Raw genomic sequence first — 20,093 nt, 5'->3', positions numbered from 1 at the left:
ACCACAGTTTAAAACTGCTTGTCTGCTTTTGGTCTTTTACGACTCAGCTTCATAAGCTCATTCCTATTTCCAAGGTACAACGGCATACGGAGGCAGAGCAATGGCTGTAACTATAGCATCTATATAGCGCTTTTTTGAGTGTGTAAATCGGTTCACATTAGGGATGTGCATGGAACTGGCTCCCTTCGAGCTGACGGTGGGGTGGGTGTGGCTTTAAGGATGGGGGAGGGTACACTCCCCCCCCCCGGCGCTTCCCCCTCCAGCGCTCTGTGTATAAATAGTTTGGCGGGGTGGCAGCATACCTTCTTTCTGCCCCAGTCTCTCTTACCGGAAGTGCTATGCTAAAAGCTATACTCTGTTTTACAGCAACTGTTAAGCTGCAATTAGCTGGGGGGGGGGGTGGAGCCAACATTGCCGACGGATAGTTTGACTCCTCTCAGCTCCTCCAGTTTTTGCCTTTTTTTCCCCTGTAGAGGCCTCTTTTTCTGGATTATCCCTTTGCTATTTTATTGTTATTGTATTGCTATGCATGCGTCGTGGGCAGGTGCACAAACGTCACACCCACCCACGACGCACACACAGCACTTTCAGTCAGGGAGACAAGGGGCAGAAAGGAGGTACACTGCTGCCCCACCAAACTATTTATACACAGAGCAGTGGAGGGGGAAGTGCAGTGTGGGGGGAAGAACACCCTCCCCACTCCCGCGTTCGAACTGGTTCAAACACAGGGGTTCCAAACCTGTTCAGCATTCTAAGAATAGGATGCTGAACAGGTTCGTGCACATCCCTAGTTCACATATATAATTGTGATGCAAAGCTTACAAACAACCCTGTAAGGTAAGTAAATATCATTCTCATATTGCAGCTGGAGAGCCAAGACTGAGAGGGTGTGGCTTGCCTAAGGCCACTTAGTGATGGCAGCGGGAGAGTCGAAGCAGGGAAGTCTCCATTCATAGCTCAGTCTCTTAGCTACTATGCAACACCAGCTCTCTTTCCTTCTACAGTGGCTTAAGGCAGACATCATGGCAAACCATGGGTTGCACAAACCACAGTTTACAAACCCACTTCAAAACACTATTTTTAGTTTGCCAGCTGATCACAAACCATGAGTTTCACACTTCGCCATATTTTGCTATGATGTTTGACCTAAGCCACTATTAGAAATAAAAGTCATAACTGGTATGTTCTTTTTCATTCCCTATCACAGTAATGCTAAAGCCAAAATGGTGTCAAAAACAAAGCATGCCCTCCAATCTCTTCCTCACAATTAAAATTTGCTTGTTTACTAATCTACCAACTAAATCAGTTAAAGTGTATAGTGTGAATTCAATGTCAAATTAACTCATGCTTAGAACTACATGCCTGGAAGGAGCTAACTACTGAAAGAGTGAGTGTAAAACAAGAGAGCACTGAAGATCATGTAGCCAAGGTATGCTATCAAGTAGCCAAGTTGTGCTTTTATTTGTCACAGTTCAGAGGAAACTTGAGAAACACAATGCACTCTTCCCTAGTCCTGCTAATTCTATCTACCTTCCCACCTCCTGCTTCTCATATTCTCCTAATTTATTGGCAACATTTAATGCAACTTTGGCAATGAGATAGTAAGTACAGAGGCTGGGCTGCTGCAAAAAAGGTTTTCCAGGAGATCCACAAAATATCTGAAACGCAAACAACCCACAAATGTCTTAAAAGGAGGTGGGAGAGGTGTGCAAGCAGATGACTTTACTACTTTTCCTCCAAGGACAGTATCAAGGGCTCCTTATCTGAATCAAAACAGCCTCTAGTAGACTAGTCAGTTCTTTGCATATCCAAACCCCAGCATATCCTCCATGACAACCCTTTTAATGAAAGGGCTGTTTGTCAAACTGTGAAAGGTACCTTCAGCTTCACTGGGCAAAGAAATTAGCAGTCTGCTTTAGAAAAAAAGGGTTAGCAGGAAATCACCAAGAATGGGGAACATTTAAGACATGAACGTTTAAAGCCACTGGAGCAAGGATTCTTTCTTCCTTATTTATTTATTTTATTACATTTATAGGCTGGCCCATCCAAAGGCTCTGGGTGGTGCACAACAAATTTGAGACATTAAAAAAAACAATTTAAACACAACTCAAAAGCATTTAAAACCAATTAAAATACCCCAAACGATGTAAAAACCTTGGAGGGTCAGGCCAAACAAATAGGTTTTCAGGGCTGTCTTAAAGGCCAACAGCTGCCAGGAGTGCATTCAAAAGGCCAGGAGCAGCTACAGAGAAGGCTCGGTTCCGAGACACCACCAGACGTACTGGTGGTAACCTCTCCAGATGACCTCAACGTGCAATGGGGATCATACAGAAGGCAGCGCTCTCTAAGGTAGCCTGGACCCAAGCCATTCAGGGCTTTAAAGGTAATAACCAGCACTTTGTATTTTGCCCAGAAACATATCGGCAGCCAGTGCAACCGGTTTCAAACAGGCATAATATGGTCTCTCCGAGTTACCCCGGAGACCAGTCTGGCTGCCTCATTTTGAACTAACTGAAGTTTATGAACTATGTACAAAGGTAACCCCATATAGAGCTCATTGCAATAGTCAAGACTGGAAGTTACCAGCTGATACACCACTGTTTTGAGGTCATCCTCTTCAAGGAATGGGCACAGTTGTTGAATCAGCCAAAGTTGATGGAAAGCACTCCTAGCCATAGCCTCCACCTGAGATACCAGGATGAGGCCTGGATTCAAGAGCACTCCCAAGCTGCATGCCTGTTCCTCCTGGGGGAGTGTAAGCCCATCCACCACAGGAAGTTCTAACTCATCCCTCAGATTCTAATCCCCTAAAACGAGCACCTCCGTCTTGCTTGGATTCAGCTTCAATATTTTGTCCTTCATCCAGCCCATTACTGCTTGTAGGCAGGCATTTAGGGAGTGAATGCCATTTCCTGATGATGATAAGGAGAAATAAATGTGGGTGTCATCAGCATACTAATAACACCCTGCACCCAATCTCCCGATGACCTCACCCAGTGGTTTCACGTAGATGTTAAAAAGCTTTGGTGACAGAATGGAGCTCTGAGGGACTCTATATAATAGCTCCCATTTCAAAGAGCAACCATCACCAAGCTCCACCATCTGGAACCTGCCTGAGAGATAGGAGCGGAACCACTGCAAAGCCCAACTATCCCCAACTACCCAGACGATCCAGAAGGATACCATGGTCAATGGTATCTAACACTGCCAAGAGATCCAAATGAATTTACAGAGTCACACTCCCTCTGTCAATTCCCTGGTGAAGGTCATCCATCAATAGCAATAGCAATAGCAATAGCACTTACATTTATATACCGCTCTATAGCCGGAGCTCTCTAAGCGGTTTACAATGATTTAGCATATTGCCCCCAACATTCTGGGTACTCATTTTACCGACCTCGGAAGGATGGAAGGCTGAGTCAACCTTGAGCCCCTGGTCAGGATCGAACTTGTAACCTTCTGGTTACAGGGCGGCAGTTTTACCACTGCGCCACCAGGGTAAAAGTCAGGCCGACCAAGGCAGACTCAACCCCATGGCCTGCTCTAAAGCCAGTTTGAAATGGGTCTAGATAATTGGTTTCCTCTAAAACTGCCAGGAGCTGGTTAGCCACCACTCTCTCAATCACCTTGCCCAACCATGGGAGATTGGAGACCGGCCTATAACTATCCATCACTGAGGAATCTAGGGAAGGCTTCTTAAGAAGTGGTCTAATAATTGCATCCTTCAAACAAGGAGGCATCCTACTCACACTCAGCAAAGAGTTAAATTATATTAACCAGGCCATCTCCAACAATTTCCCTGCTAGACAGAAGCAGCCAAGTTGGGCAAGGATCCAGAGAACATGTTGTAGGCCACACTGCCCAAGCAGCTTGTCCACGTCCTCAGGCATCACCGATTGAAACTGATCCAATCTAATACTGCAAGAGGGATTGCTGGACACCTCCCTAATAGGGATGTGCACGGAACTGCGGTGGAGGTCTCCCTTTAAGAGAGGGGGGGAGGGTGCACTTACCCCTCCCGCCGCTTTGTCCCCACCGGCGTTGGTTTATTTTAATAGCCCATCGGGGCGGCAGTGTACCTCCCTACCGCCCCATTGCCCTCATCTTCCAGATACGACCGAAAGTTGCTGACGTGCCTGTGCCGGTGTGCACAGGCGAGTCAGCAACTTCTGGTCATATCCAGAAGACGGGGGCAACAGGGAGGTATGCTGCCGCCCCAATGGGCTGTTTAAAAAAACCCAACGCCGGCGGGGGCAAAGCAGTGGGAGGGGTAAGTGCACCCTCTCCCCGCTCTTAAAGGGAGACCCCCACCAGTTCTCTGAACTGGTTCGGAAGCCCATAAAGGGTCTCCTAACCGGTTCCATGCACATCCCTACTCCCTAATAGACTTTGCAAAAACAGTGGAGTCCAAGACGGCCCAAATACAAGAGATTTTATCTGCAAAAAAACCATTAAAAGCATCGCAGCAGAACAAAGTCTCCGGGGATTGGTTTAAAATGAAGAAGCCTGAACCAAACTCCTCACAACCCGGGACAGCTGCCACATGCACCACTTCTGCATAAACCTTCAAGTGGGCTCTATGCTATTTCCTGTCAATTTTGAGCCGTTCTCCTCTATTTGCACCGCAGTCGCCTACCTTGTTGCTTCAGATCCCACAGCTCCTCTGTATACCAAGGGACCACTTTTAAAGCAGGTCGGAAGGGACGCTTAGGAGCAATCATGACTACTGCCCTGGTGAGTTCCCTATTCCAGGTTCTCACCAGGGCATCAACAGAATCACTGGAGGACCAACATTAGAACCCTCCAAAGCTTTTTGGACTGCTACTGGGTCCAGCAGCCATCTTGGGTGGACCATCTTAATAGGTCCTCCACCCCTGCAGGGCTGGGTTGTGGCTGTGAAACCATCCGTAACCAGGTAGTGGTCTGTCCATGACAATGGGGAAATCACAGGATCCCCCACTCAGTGAATATCCCTCCGATCCGAACAAAATACCAAATCGAGTGTGTAGCCAGCAACATGAATTGGTCCTGAAATTAGTTTAGATAGGCCCATAGTTGTCATGGCCATTATGAACTACTGACCCGAACCAGACAAGTCAGCCTCACAATGGAGCAGCAAACCAACAGCTAGTCAGAGCAGTCTCCTAGCTATCCAAGCTGGGCTAGAGAGGGAGGAGGCTGTGATATATCTCCAGGCTGCGGCCAGGGAGACAAGCTGACAAAATCCACGCTCCCATATCTTCTGCTCCTATCCACTCCCTTCCTTGACTTATTTCTGCTCTACATACTTGGCCTCTGACCCCCAAGTATTCCCTCAAAGCAATGCAGGAATACAAATACTATGTATATGTAAAACAAGGGTAAATAGAGATGATTGGTATATTTTAAGGATTCCTGAGATCATGCGTACGAACTACTTTAAGCACATGAAATATTCAGAGCAATAATTCAAAGTTCATGCCTTCTTTCTATCAGCCTCCTATTTGGCAAGTGATTCTGCTGTGTCTTTGCACTGGGGGCGATCAAAAGCACTAATCACACCTGATCCACAACTGCCTACCCTCAAAAGAGGGAATGCCTCTTTTCCAGACTTTTGGGGTGTAAGGTGAAGTGGGGCTCCAACTGAAAAGAAGTGATATTCCTCATATCAGCTATCAGAAGCTGGAAGGCACTGCTGTGTGCTTATCTCAAAGAAAAATGGGAGAATTCCGTGTTTTTCTAAATGCAGCTACTGCAGTTTGTCAGGATGCAAAAAACACACCAAAATGAGCCTTAAACCCTCTAACGTTTTATAGAAAGACTCTGAATCTGCAAAATTTGGCGAGTTTCCTCTAGTGTCTGGATTTGCATGACGGTTTTTACGTTTGTAGCAACAGAACAACAGACGTCATTCTGACTTCAGCTCAGCCACAGACGTCCTGTTTCCTAACCTAAATCAGGCCCCACCCAAAATCCCAGCCGTTATTGCTGTAATGTGTAACCAAAAGGGCTTGTTTAGAACAGCAGCAGCTGAACATCAGACAGGAAGAAAAAGAATTACTGGAATGAAGAGCTGGAGAAGTGCAGCAAGTGGTTTAGCAGTTAAAAGCTTGTGGCCAGATGAGGCAAGGCAACCACATGAAGCAGCAGAAAAAGGAATTTGCAGCCAACTCTTGCTAGTCTTCTAGACACCCCCCCCCCCCCGCCCCAGGAAAGAATTCATATGAGCTAGCATCAATCCTCTTCCCAATAATAATTCTATTGGGAATAATATAACTGAAAATACAATGTATAATCATTCATTTATTACATACTTAGCACACATAGTTTGTATTTAGAAATTCCCCACCACAAGTGTTACCTCTAATTTTTATTATCAGTGAGTAGAAAGACTTTTGTTCTGGGGGGCAGTATAAAGGCAGTGTGTGCATATAACTCACACACATGGAAGTAATTAATGCGCCCCACACAGCATGGTGCGCAAAACTTTGGGGTTGCCCAGGGGGTGCTGCCGGACATTCATCTATTTACTAGACTAATACTCAATTGTTAGAGCAAATCTGCTCTAAGATGAATGCATTTAATAACTTTGGAGTATAAATGGAGAATATCTCCAATTCTCTCCCCCTTTCTAGTAAAATTTATAATGATGAAATTGTAATCCCAAGATTACAATTGGGCATTAGTATTCAGAAATTCTCACTAGACGACGAGGAAAGGATGTCAACAACTCAGACAATGCTCAGAAATTCCATTAACTAGTTATGAATGTTTTAAAATCATGTTTCACCCTTGAAAACCTCATCAACTTCTATTTGAATTCTGTCAAAATTAAAGACTTCCACACATAAAGAAGAAGCCAGAAATGATCCTCACTATATACAGAACGAACGCGCTCTCTCAATACCCAGTCTAGTGTCTGTGGTCTAACGTCTTTTAATGGCTATTACTCTGTTATAGATTGTGCTTTTTGCATGAATTGTCTTCTGCATGCTGACTTCACTGCCTAGCTCAAGGGTCAAAGCCAGCGCCCTGAATCCCTCCTCTGGGAGCCACAGGAGCGGGGCTGCCATGGAGAGCTGCTGCCATCACCTCCCGTCTTCCTCTGGGAGGGCGTGATTAAAAGCACAGCCCCAACCTTGCAAATCTAGTTTTCCAAAACATGACAATTCTTCACCCTGCATTATTCAGTCTTCTATTTACAAAATACTTAAAAAGCTTTACCACACAAAAATGTGCAATTCTATTACCCCATTATCTGGGGCAACAACGTTCTTCTTCTTTTACCATTTTTTTCAATAGAACATTCACCTATTACAAAATCCATACATGGATCAAATCCTCTTAATATCCCCTGGACATGCTGGCCGCTATTTAGTTTCAATGACAGCTTCTTGTCCATAAGCCGGGGGTGGGGGAGCTGCCGAGCTGCCACCACCAACCATCCTCCTCCCTCCGTCATCCTCTGGGAGCCGCCGCCTCTAGCTCCATTTGCAGATCTTGGCAGAAATCTAGTGAGATCTGCAGCTGGAGGAGGCCCGGCCGGGGAGAGAGGGAGGGAGAAGTAGGCGGCAGCTCAGTCGGGGAGAGTGGGAAATGGGGCAATGCTTCCTGGCTGGAGGGCAGGGGAACAGGGTGCCAGGCAGTTGGGTGGTGGTGGCTGACGCTGCAGAGACTGCGTACCTGCCAGAAGCACGGGGGCCTGGGGGTTGGTGCACGTGCATTTTAGAGGGAACAATCCCCCCCCACCCCGCCCTAGTTTCTTGAGGATACATTCCCAAACTTCTAACACTCATAAGAACATAAGAACCGCCATGCTGGATCAGGCCCAAGGCCCATCCATTCCAGCATCCTGTTTCACACCGTGGCCCACCAGATGCCTCTGGGGAGCCCAGAAGCAAGAGGTATGTTCATGCCCTCTCTCCCGCTGTTGCTCCCCTGCAACTGGTATTGAGAAGCATTGTGCCTCTGAGGCTAGAGATGGCCGACAGCCATCAGACTAGTAGCCATTGATAGACCTGTCCTCCATGAATCTGTCTAAACCCCTTTTAAAGCCATCCAAGCTGGTGGCCATCACCACATCCCATGGCAAGGAATTCCATAGATTAATTATGTGCTGTGTGAAAAAGTACTTCCACTTGTCGGTCCTAAATTTCCCAACTTACAGTTTCATGGTTCACCCCTGGTTCTAGTGTTGTGAGAGAAGGAGAGAAAATTTCTCTCTGTCTACCCTCTCCACTCCATGCAGAATTTTATTACACTCGATAATTTTCCAAGGCAACTGTGTCAAATTTGGAGAGGTAGTGGCATGTGTCATCTTGTTGCCAGCAAATTACAATTTGGATGAATGGTTTCAGTTTTAGGACCAATAAATACAATGTTGAGGGCTTTCTTTTTATTGGTGCTAACATCTAAATGATCTATCCAATCTGTCTAAAATTTGGCATAGTACATAAGTGCCACCACCTCCCCAATTTTTGGTGCAGATGTGTTGAGAAATGACTGAGTTACAACAATTTGAAAACTTATCCTGACAAAGATGGGGAAAAGTGAAAGATCATGCCAGTCCTATTCAGACATTAAATTATACATGCATACTGTTTGTATACATGGAGATGTTTGTGTGTAATGACTGTATGTGTGTTGATTTTTAAAATGAACCTGGGTACAGGGTCCTTCATATGCAAGGTGCAGATAGGAAATATATAAAGATAATGGCCAACATGAAAACAATTACTCAAAGTAGTCCAAATGACTACTTTGCCCAACTTGTCCTTTTAATTCCAATGGGACTACTCAGAGTAGTTTTCTTCATGTCAGCCAATATAGATAACATTATATATTTACACTGGCTAACATCCTAACATGAGCTTCTGTAACAAAGTTGCATTAGCACAAGAAGAGAAAATTATGGGGATTTTTAGAACTGCACTATTGCCCAGAAGCTCCCTTTAAAACATGCGGTATCCACAATTTACACACCTGTTGCTCAAGCACAAACATGTGCTAGTGTAACACTAATCTGGAACACAAACTCCAATTTAGCAGAACTTGCCTGCAGAACATCCTTGTACAAGCGCAGCATTCTCCTGTAAGTGCACTGCTAGTCAGGATGTCAGCAACTATACACAGATTGTAGGTGTACTGAACACAGTTCAGTCAAAGCATAGCTCTGTGAGCCCTCTGAGTTCATTTTTCACTTCTAAGTTTCTCTGAGCCCCTTTTTGCAGAGTTGAAAAGTGTGAACTGCATTGCAGGTGTGTTGTAATAAGTACTGTATGAAAATGTTGGTGAAAATGCTCTGATCTCGCTCATCAGTGTGTTTGTGTGTCATTTACAGATAGCAGCCGCTCCTTTGCTCATAGTTGGAAAGTTCTGATAACTGAGTGGTGCATGTTGCAGAGTTATTGTAACTTTCTGGATTGTTTGTTACCTCTGAAGACCAAGGCTGCATTTAGCAAACATGTCTATATTGTTTCAAGACCTATATTTAATGAACTTCTGTAACTATAGCCCTCTTCAGAGAACAGTGTTCACAGTTACAGCTTGGAAAGTGGGGAGGAAGTCCTGCCCTGGATCTGTCACTCACCACCTCCAGCCAATCACTCACGACTCTGTTTGTCTGAAGGGGGAAGGGCCATAACCATGATGGCTGGTGCGTCCATGAATGCCAAGCTCAAGCAATCAAGTTGCCGCTCACGGAAGCACTAGCCATCACGGTTTCAGTGCTTCCCCCTCCAAATGGAGCTGTAATTGTGAGTGGCCGGCTGGGGGAGGCGAGTGACCATGTCAGGACAGTCTGAGCTGTAGCCATGAGCATTGCTGTGCTCAAGAACATCTGAAGAGGGCTAATCTGTAGATTCTACAACGGATTATTGGAACTGGCCCACTTACAGTTATTTAATTTTGACATCTCCCTCCCCCGCAAAAAAAAAATTGGGTCATGGAATACAACATGCTTATGTATATGTTTAACAAACTAATATAGGTCATTTGAACAACCCAAATTGCTGTGTAAACCATTGTTTTAGGTGTGGTCACCTTAGCTTTCATGCCATATAAGTTGTAAATACAGGAGGACCTTGATATTCGTGGGGTTCTGTTCCTGGCTGCAGCCGCGGATATGGAAACTGCAAATATTGAGGCATTAAAGTCAATGGGATCGTGGGGGTTAGGTTACTGGTTAGCCAGATATTGCTCAAAAATGGCTGAAAATCAGCTAATTTCAGGGGGGGCATGGGGAGAGCTCCTTACCATACTTTGCTGATCTTCCCGAACCATACCCAAATGCCCCCAAATCAGCTGAAAATCGCTGTGTTTTCTGTCCCCCCCGCAAACAGGGCAATTTTGTGGCTCCGAGAAACAAAATGGCAGTCAGAAATGACCTCCGCGGCCATATCCGGCCACCTGCAACCCACAGATATATGAGGCCAATGTGTGTCTCCCCAGCTCCATATGCCAAGGTTTCCCAACAGCAGACATGTGAATTTGCAGATAATGAATCCGCGGATAATAAGGTTTCCCTGTACTTTGTCTTGTATGTTATGCTAGCTTTACAAATTAGGCTCTATGCAGTCACACTTTGCCTTGGTCTTGTAGGTTGACCCTGGACAAGGGAGGGATGTGTCCAAATAGAAATTAAATGCGTGCAGCATTTACAACTGCTTGCTGCAAATAAACCTGATCAATTTCTGACCGATGCATTGCGACATCCACAGCATTCTACAAATGGGTTGCTAAGGGAAGGTGCCATCAATACCATGCAAAAGATCTGCATTTTCGCAGCATCCAGCTGTGGTTCTTGGATAACCTCTCTGGAATCCAGTCAGCATACATGTAGAATGGACTTGAAAATTTATCAGAAGCATGTTCCTTCTGTTATTTGGTATAGCTGACTGCTGCTGCTGAGTTTCTCTTTCTGCCCCTCCACTTTAAGTCAGAGATGCTACCTCAGTTTGCTTGATTCTTGAACATAATCAAAAGACCTGTTATTACTGAATTACCAACAATGTACAGTGTCATTTAGTTCCGTAGATCAACTGGCAAAATAAATGGTAATGGCTATGGAATCACTTCCAGTTTCAGACAATATATGGTTTTTTTCAGGTTTGAACAAAGCTCCTCTTAAATGCTTGAAAGGAACTAAATACTTGATTCAGCACTCTACAATTCTTCCAACAGGTACCACTTTGGCTGAGGTGCAAGTTGTTGGTGCCAACCTGGACAACATTCTAGGGCCAAGAAGACCTTTGAATTGCCATCAGATTGAATGGGCAGAATGAAAGGTTAGTTGGAAGAGTGAAAGGAGAAGCTGCCCTCTGTTGAAATTCCATGACATTACTCTAATGGTAGTATTTGGGTGAGGCGGGGGGAGGTCAGCATGCCTTGTAATGATGCAACATGTGAAATTTTGAGCAAGTGACAAGGGAAGCTGCACCCACTGAATTTCTGTCTGGACACACAACTCTCCAGCCCAATATTGAGCTAAAGGGCCAAGGCCAAGGCCAATGGAGCCTAATCTGAAGCCAGCCTAATATACGACACTGTACAAAATCTTTACAACTTACATGGTGCAGAAATTAGAGCGACCACCTTAGCTTGCAAGTTGATACAAGTTCCAAGTTTATTAAACCATCACAGATCCATTATCTTAACTTTCAATTTCCACAGTTTTGGGCACAGAAGTGAAAATTGAACCTTCTCACTAATCTTAGCCTGATGGTTTTTTAAAACATAAAATAGACTGTAGTGTGATATTTAAAGCAAATACACTGTGCTTTACTAGCCCCAATGGGAATGCATACGAAAAATGGAGTAATGATTCACACCCAAGAAAAATGCAGGTGTTCCCTATTTGTTTTGGCTCAAAATTACCGATACCTCAATCCATGCTAGAAGGACAATTTTTTATAAACAATCCAGGTGGGTGTTTCTCTACTTCAGCCCAAAAACACATGCCCTGCGATTCCTCAAGATGCTGATTTGATACCCCTGTCTGAAGGCATTTTTTCACACTATGTTTTTAGGTTCAGGATACACAAGGCTGTCATATGTAGTTCCCTGTCCCCAAAGGGTTCTCTTTTACAACATTCAGCCACAGAGGCTGCAATTTAAGTGGAAGACCAACTTGGGGCAGGGGGAGATGTCGCATGCTTCTTAACCATTGCCCCTCCAACAGGTTTTTCCATTAAGAATTATCCAGTAGGAAAACAGAAAAACCACTGGAGGGCACGCACCCCCACAAGTCTTATTTTTTAGATTGCAGTATCCACAACTGCATTTCTATAAAAGCAGCAAGCTTTGGTGGGGCGGGGGGGAAACTACATGTATATTTGGCCTACATGCATCATGTTTTATTTTCTAACTATTTGCCGACAGTGATTTCCTCAGTTTTCCTGGTTACTTACGTTCCTGAAGGCATTCCGTATCTGTGCAGTAGGACTGGGATTGTCGTAACTGAAATGAAGGAAAACAGAATCTCAGTTAGCAAAAGGAGACCTGATCCGCTCTGAACTTTACTGGGGAGTTTTCTGAACTTCTGGAATCAAAATAATTCTGGAGAATAGAACATGCAAGAACCTACCGCATCAATTATGTGGTGGGTCCAAATGTGTGATATGCTTATATCCTGCTTTTGTCCTCCCTGCAAAAATGGGGACCAGAGAACACATGCCCAAGGCTAAAGCTTTCACCTGCACGGAGAGGAGTCCCTGAGGGACACATGATCTGAGCCCAATTCCCTCCCTCCTTGAGACTCCAACTCTGGTCGACAACAGCTCACACCTGCATGCTCTTAACTTTCACTAGCAGCAAGAGGGCATCACTCATTTTATGTATTTGAAATCCTTATCCCCTGCTCTTCCCCTCCCAGAACAGCTAAAAAGCTATAAGAACAAAGCAGAGCAGCTTCTTCCAGAGCAGCTGTAAGAAGCTTCACTTCCCAGAGTAGCTAAGAAGTCTATTTCCAAACACAATAGAAATAGAAACTAAGACATAAATAGCAAAACATCAACACAGCACTAACACAGCAGCAGCATTGGGGGGGGGGAGCAAACCAAGATTAGCACACTTGTGCAAGGAAGTGGATTTTCAAATGCTGGCAGAACACAAGAAGAGAGGGAGCTAATCTTACCTCTAGTGGTAGAGTATGCCACATGGTAGGTGATATTCACCATGAAAAAGGACTTCTTGTGTATCGTCACCAGACTTCTGAAGGAAGTAAAACATGCTATGTCCACTCTTAGTTCCTACTGGTTTGTAAGGACTTAGAGAGAACACTTCCCCGCTCTCACCTGAGCAGCATTTTCCTGCACACCTTGAAGATTCATACAAATGGGGCAGTGATCTCAAAGGTTGGGCAGCCATTATCATTCATGTGGTTCTATGTACAATAGCCATAATGCATAGTAACAGAACACACCTGAATCTTTCTGCTTATTGGACAAAATCCACTAGAAAGATCTCTTATATGAGCCCCAGTGAAATGAATGTGTATCTAAAATACATCTAAAATAACATTTTGCTATTTCAGTTAAAAGCACCATTCTGCACAAGGGCAAAAACATGGACCTTGTAGTGCCAGTTCCTTGCCAAAAGAGGGCAATACTGACAAAAACAAAAATTATAACCAAGGGCAAAACCTATGGTAGCATTAATCTAATGTCTACAAAGATATCCTTCTCCATATTAGATACATCCTTGAGATGACGGTGTTAGGGAGAGCAGTAATATATACTATTGGGTTGCTCAGCCTTTGATCTAAAATGAAGACTGAGTTCCAGTTTTCACACTGATACACTGGGTTCCAAAATTCACTTCCTCAAAGCCAACCTTTCTTAAAAAGAATGAATATAAAACTCTGAAACAGTTGCACCCACCTGTGCTGTAGCAGAATTTTGCTCTGCCTTTCCCCCCACAACCCTGATGTTCAGGCCAGCTGCTGGCAGAGATGTGAGATTTCTAGAACATTCTGAATTGGAGCATTTTCCATCGCTTATTTTGATAATCTCAGTTAGTTTTAACGGTTGTACAGTATGCCAGACCCAGTGGAATGAGATACTGCAGTCAGATTTCAAATAAAGAGTGGAAGAGAGTATTTGTCAGGACGCACATGGAAACAGTGGAGCAGCTATGTGCGGAAAAGCAGCAGGACAGCAAACAAGCAGGTAAGGAGCTTCTTGCCTGCTTTTTAAGGGAACCACTCCTCGACCTACCGGTGACTGCACGAACGGCTCGAGCACATCCCTATCCACTACTGCCTCTCCTTTCCTGTCCACCTTCTATTTCCCTTACCTACTCCTCTGCCCACATACTGTTTGCAAGCATTTCCTGCATAAAGTGCTGAAAAGTGACATGCGGGCAGGAGGAAGTGGACAAGGAGAGAATAGGTGGCAGTAGGCAGACAAGGCAGGAGGGCAGTGGAGGGGGCAGCAGGAATGGCCAGGTGGCCAGAGGGGGGAGACGGGGGCAGAAGGGCCCCTAGGAGTTTAGTGGCCCATGTTCAAAGGACACCTATGCTTATGAAAGGATAGAACACTCTCAATTGCAGACTGGTGATTTGGAATAACAAAGCCACTGCTTCAGCTTCTTAGCAATCGTACCTGTCCGATCCGAAAGGATATGAACGGTGTATCGAACAAGAAGATAAAATGAACTTCAGAAGGTCAACATAGCAAGACTGAATCTCAACATTATTCATCAGATGTTGCAAAATATGACACCTAAATGAATTACTCTTTTCCAATTTAAGCAAAAGAAATGAAAAATGAGACACAGAAAAAAGAGAGAAACGGTTCAATGTAACCTTTGAACTGGCCCAGAGTTCTTTTAAGGTTCTTGTGCAAACTAGGTCTATGTCACCCAAATTCTGCTGTTAGTGGACAGAGAGCAGAAGAAAAACACCACGATACGTACAAACATACTAGTTGAAAGAGGGTTTCCAGTTTCCACTTACTTTGCCTAAAAGTACTTGTGAACAATTATTCTAGCTGCAGGAGTGCTACATAACAAAATTAGGAAAAATAATTGAATGATTAAAGCAATTACTACTGGCCATAGATCTGACTGGCCAGTTTACATGTTACAATTCGCCCATTTATATGCCCAAGCGCAGTTTGGGACTGCTTGTGTGCAATCCCTGACAATATGCTGTGTGAACAAGTTCTGATACACAGCTACTATTCTTTATAAGTAATAGCCTGTATTCACACATATCATTTATGAAACCACATATAAATGTCAGTGAGGAACAGGACACTCATATGCACAAAATGCAACATTCAGGGCCTTGCAAAACAATCTGGTTTGTTTAAAAGGAAAAACATTGAACAGCCATTATCAGTTGTTGTAAGGGACCCAAAAGAGAGCCAGCATAGTGTAATGTATAGAGTGTTGGACTAGGACTGGGAAGACTCAAATTCCCATTCAACCATGAAATTCACTGGGTTACTCTGGGCCAGTCATGCATCTCTCAGCCTAACCTACCTCACAGGGTTGTTGTGAGGATAAAAATAACCATGTACACTGCTCTGAGCTCCTTGAAGGAAGAGCAGGATATAAATGTAATAAAATAAAATAAAAGTCTTTCCTTGAAGGAGTGCTTTTTGTTGCATGGAAATTGTGCTCAAATGGCTATGTTAGTTGTTGGGGAAATGTGATGTTTTTACTACCCCCCAGAATTGTTTTGTTTTGTGCTTTTTAAAGGTTTTAGGCACAATCTAGGCAGAAGTATACATTTTTATTAAAGACAGTCCTTGACTTGTTGTTCCAAGTTAAGAACAACGGCACTTAAAATATTTGTAAGCTGCCACTTTGTTTCAGCTTTACACTATCCCTGCTAATTGAGCAGAAAGGCCTTTTTAAAGTGGTGATTCTTTTTGTTTAGCAATAGCAATAGCACTTACATTTATATACCGCTCTATAGCCGAAGCTCTCTAAGCAGTTTACAATGATTTAGCATATTGCCCCCAACATTCTGGGTACTCATTTTACCGACCTCGGAAGGATGGAAGGCCGAGTCAACCTTGAGCCCCTGGTCAGGATCGAACTTGTAACCTTCTGGTTACAGGGCGGCAGTTTTACCACTGCGCCACCAGGGGATCTGTTTAGCAGGGGGAGAGCAACTGGCCCTATCCATCCCCAGAACAGCATCCTTCCAGTGGCTGTTGCTGGTATCTATTTTATGTTTCTTTTTAAAATTGTGACCCCTATGGGGACAGGGAGCCATTCTTTTAATTTATTCATTCATATCTATGTAAACCGGTTTCTGAACTTTGGTTGAAAAGCGATATATAGATATGCACCGTATTCGTAACATCCACTATGAGAAGGGAGGCTCCATTAGATGGCAAATAGTACATAGGCTACAGAAGGAGGCGACAATGGTGACTCAGGCTCAGAATGTCATTAGACTGGCAGTCCTGGCAGCAGCAAGGAAGAGAGCTGGTCTTGTGGTAACAAGTATGAATTGCCCCCATTTGCTAAGCAGGGTCCACCCTGGTTTGCATTTTGAATGGGAGACTACATGTGAGCACTTAAGATATTCCTCCTAGGGGATGGGGCCACTCTGGGAAGAGCACCTGCATGCTTGCATGCAGAAGGTTCCAAGTTCCTTCCCTGGCATCTCCAGATAGGACTGAGAAAGACTCCTGCCTGTAACCTTGGAGAAGCCATTGCCAGTATGTGTAGACAAAACTGAGCTAGATGGACCATGGTCTGACTCAGTGTAAGGCAGCTTCCTATGTTGCTGCTGAATCTGAAGCGGCAGAGGGAGTGGCTGACTTGCCCAACCAAGATACTCCCCCTGCCGCCGCCACCACTGCTGCTTTCGCTCCTCCTCCTCCAGGCTCGGCTACTATGCCGTAATGGCAAGAGGGCCATTCCCAGTCCATACACCATTTCCTCCCCCTGCCCACATCTCTCTTCCCTGTCTAACCATTGCCCAGGAGGAGACGGAGGCAAACTACCCTTGCTGTGATCAGATCTCAAAGAAACCAGAAATGAACCAAAAGGGAGACATTTCCCCACACTGTCCTCACCAGGTTGATCAGCCTCCTCATGGCATGTTCATGTGAGCAAATACATTCACAGGGATCAAATCCACCTTCCGCCATTGCTATCCGGATAAGCCTTTTGGGCCGTGATAGTGGATGCCTAGGAAAAGACATGAACACTGTTAGTCACACTCATTCCCACCCCTCACAAAAGATATCAGTGTTTGTGCAACCTAAATCAGATGTCCTTAGTTGAAAAAGTGTAACCATACTTTGTTAACACAAGGAGCACAACCACCCAGTGGAAGTTACTCACAGCTAAGCAAGACTGAAAGCAATGAACTTTAACTGGATTTAAATTACAGTATATTTACTTTGAAGCAAGTTGCACTGATGTCAATGGAGTTTACGTGCAAGAGTACACTTAGTCAGAAGCGTCTTCTCTCATTCCACCTTCCCCTACCGTTACCTCTTCCTATCATACCATATGTATTTTTCTATTTTAAAACAAAAACTTTGGTGACACATGACAGGTCACATCACCTTCCAGGCACCAAGCCAGCTAACGTTAGTCACCGCTAGGTCCCATTGAAACCAACTGAATAAGTTAGTCATGTCTGCTCAGGTCTCCTTGCTTTCTATAGAAGGTTGTCTTGAATCACTACAACTGGCCTAAGACCACCCCTCTTTTTTGTAATGTATTACTGACAGACTGCAAAGAGATGGGGGAGAGAACAGCAAAGCCTCTTCCTAAGCATAAAGCTGGTGAAATAATATTCTCCACACCTGCCTTCCTTTTTCATGCCAAAGCAATGAGGAAGCTTACTATAGTTTCCAGCTTCTGGAAACCCATAGGTGTGGCACTTCATTGAAAGGTCAATATACAAGTGCTCATGAAGAAAAGAATATTATAGATTTTAAAATTTTTATATGAAATCAGGTTTTTTAAAATTGTCATTTTTTACCTTTTGTTACTTGATGTACACCACCATCGCGGGCACTAAACTAAACACCTTTCAACAACATCCATACTGCTTGAGTCAAAGGCACATGGAGAAACACACAGTTCTATACAGGGTTGATAAAAATCGAGGCTTGGTTTTTTTTTTAATTGTTTTTATTTAAATCAGAATTTTTAAAAATTTAAATTGGATTTTAATTTTAAAACACAATTCATAAAAAAACCTAGATCAGAGATATCACCATGAATATCAATCATAACTTCTAATTATATTCTATGAACATTTTAAAAGTAGTATATGGGGAAGAGAGATAATAGATCTGATCAGTCCTGTTCTGCAGGTTGTATACATGCAACACACACATACTCTCTCTATCTCTAGCCTTTGCCTCTCCCCCTCTAAAATTGCAAAGACAAAGAAGGTCAATAAATGAATAGAGGATTTGGAGGGATGGAGTAGATCTGAGCGAGAAGTCCTCTGGATAAAAATGCAAGGGATTAGGGAAAGGAATAGAAAGTGAAAACAAAAGTGAACACAACACATTAATGCAGTACTGAGGACACTTTTTTGGAGTGTATCTTCATTGCGGAAGGGAAATACCTATTATGGCAGCAGGCGGTAAACGAGACCCCCATTTGGGAATATTTTAATGACATTCATGTACCTGTGGGTACAACAGGCATGCCTGCGAAATGCAAAGCCTGGTTGCCCAAACGAAACAGCATTATGAGAAGTGTGTACCTATTACGGTATGTACCTACCTTGTAAAATGGAATCTACATCTATCTCTGAATATGTATTAAGGTTATATTAGACAACAAGAATGTACTTTTATTAGAAATGATGATTAAATAGAATCTTCCCAACTAGTGATTTAAATCATTAAACCAAGTCATTCTGTGAAGCAATTTAATTCACAATTTAAAGCATGATTTAAATCAAATCAACCCTGGTTCACATGAACCATATACACGAGGCCTCTGTTTAGATTCTAAGCCTTTCCTGTTGAGGGACCTCAGAGACTGGAGTTGAGGAAAAACTTGTACTTTAGACCCTGCAACACTGACTTCAACACCCATTGCAAGTAAGGATTGACACTACTCGGCAAGGGGAACCTTGGGTCTGGCACAGACTTACACATTGTGACCCACTAAGAATACAGCCCACACAGTACTGCAATGTAAAGCAGTCAGAGGCTTGATAAACCTTATTAGCATCCTGCCCTAAATAGCAAGAGAGGGGGCTGTCAGGAACTTAATGTATAGCCAATGGGGTACGTTGGCTCAGTAGGAACCATTGACAACTGAATCTGCTCTTGATTTCATGGAACCATTTTTTTCATCTACTCTGGATATTTTTCCTTGAGTCCCATTTAAATACAAACAGTAGATCACATGGTAAAATGGTGCCTCACTGCAGGCAGGGAGAATCATACGACTGAATGGTCATACATACATATGACACATATTGGGGGGCAGCAGAACAGTACATAGCAAACTAGATGTCAGGGAGAAGGGTTGTAGCTAAGCTTTCTCCCTGATCTGCTAGTTTCAAAAATGCAGGGGAACAGTCAATCCTGCAACTCCACACCCACAATCTAAAATAGTACAGTCCAGTTATTTAAAAATTCCACTTTTGCACCAGATCCACCAATTCTCTAAACACATCTCAGTTTATATCCTGGAAACTGCCACAATCCAATTTACCAAAAGCATACGGAGTGTTCTTATGTGCTGTAGTTTTTCTAACTGTGTAATGCTTAGTCTTAAACACGTCATGGAACATGGATAAAATGGTAATGCAGTTCACCATGTATTGGGGAAAAAAATGAATAAATCATACGCCTTTCACAGTCCCCAAGAAAAATGACAACAAGAACATTACCTTCTGACTGTACCTTTTTAATGGGTACAGTTCCTATTTTTTCAATATATTAATTGGTTTCTGGTAAATAATGGAACCCTCTCTTGTACTGGAACTTCTCTGCCAGACATACCTGTTTGGCTGGCACAACACAAAGGAACTTGTGCAAGTTCAGTAAGTGAGTCAATTTTCAACATCTGAAGATGTGTTTTTTGGGTCGCATGGAAATGTGTATTTTGGAATAATATTTCCAAAGTCATTTTGTGATGTATAGCAATATTGGTGCTGGCCAACAGAA

The 20,093-nt window shown here is 43.7% G+C and overlaps 1 protein-coding gene across 1 annotated transcript in view; it reads right to left on the bottom strand.

Annotated features, from left to right (window-relative positions):
* Nucleotides 1–20,093, bottom strand: part of SMIM14 (small integral membrane protein 14) — a 59,392-nt gene that overhangs the window by 12,066 nt on the left and 27,233 nt on the right. The window contains exons 3-4 of the mRNA XM_053252736.1: nucleotides 17,016–17,130; nucleotides 12,387–12,435 (exon numbers count right to left, since the gene is read on the bottom strand). Of these exons, the coding sequence (XP_053108711.1) occupies nucleotides 12,387–12,435; nucleotides 17,016–17,090 (124 nt within the window). The 5' untranslated portion in view covers nucleotides 17,091–17,130. The remainder of the gene's footprint in view (nucleotides 1–12,386; nucleotides 12,436–17,015; nucleotides 17,131–20,093) is intronic.

The sequence above is a fragment of the Hemicordylus capensis genome, chromosome 5, assembly GCF_027244095.1.
Source record: "Hemicordylus capensis ecotype Gifberg chromosome 5, rHemCap1.1.pri, whole genome shotgun sequence".
Classification (NCBI taxonomy): Eukaryota; Metazoa; Chordata; class Lepidosauria; order Squamata; family Cordylidae; genus Hemicordylus; species Hemicordylus capensis.
The sequence above is the reverse complement of the archived record's forward strand: the minus strand, read 5'-3'. Positions and strand labels throughout refer to the sequence as shown.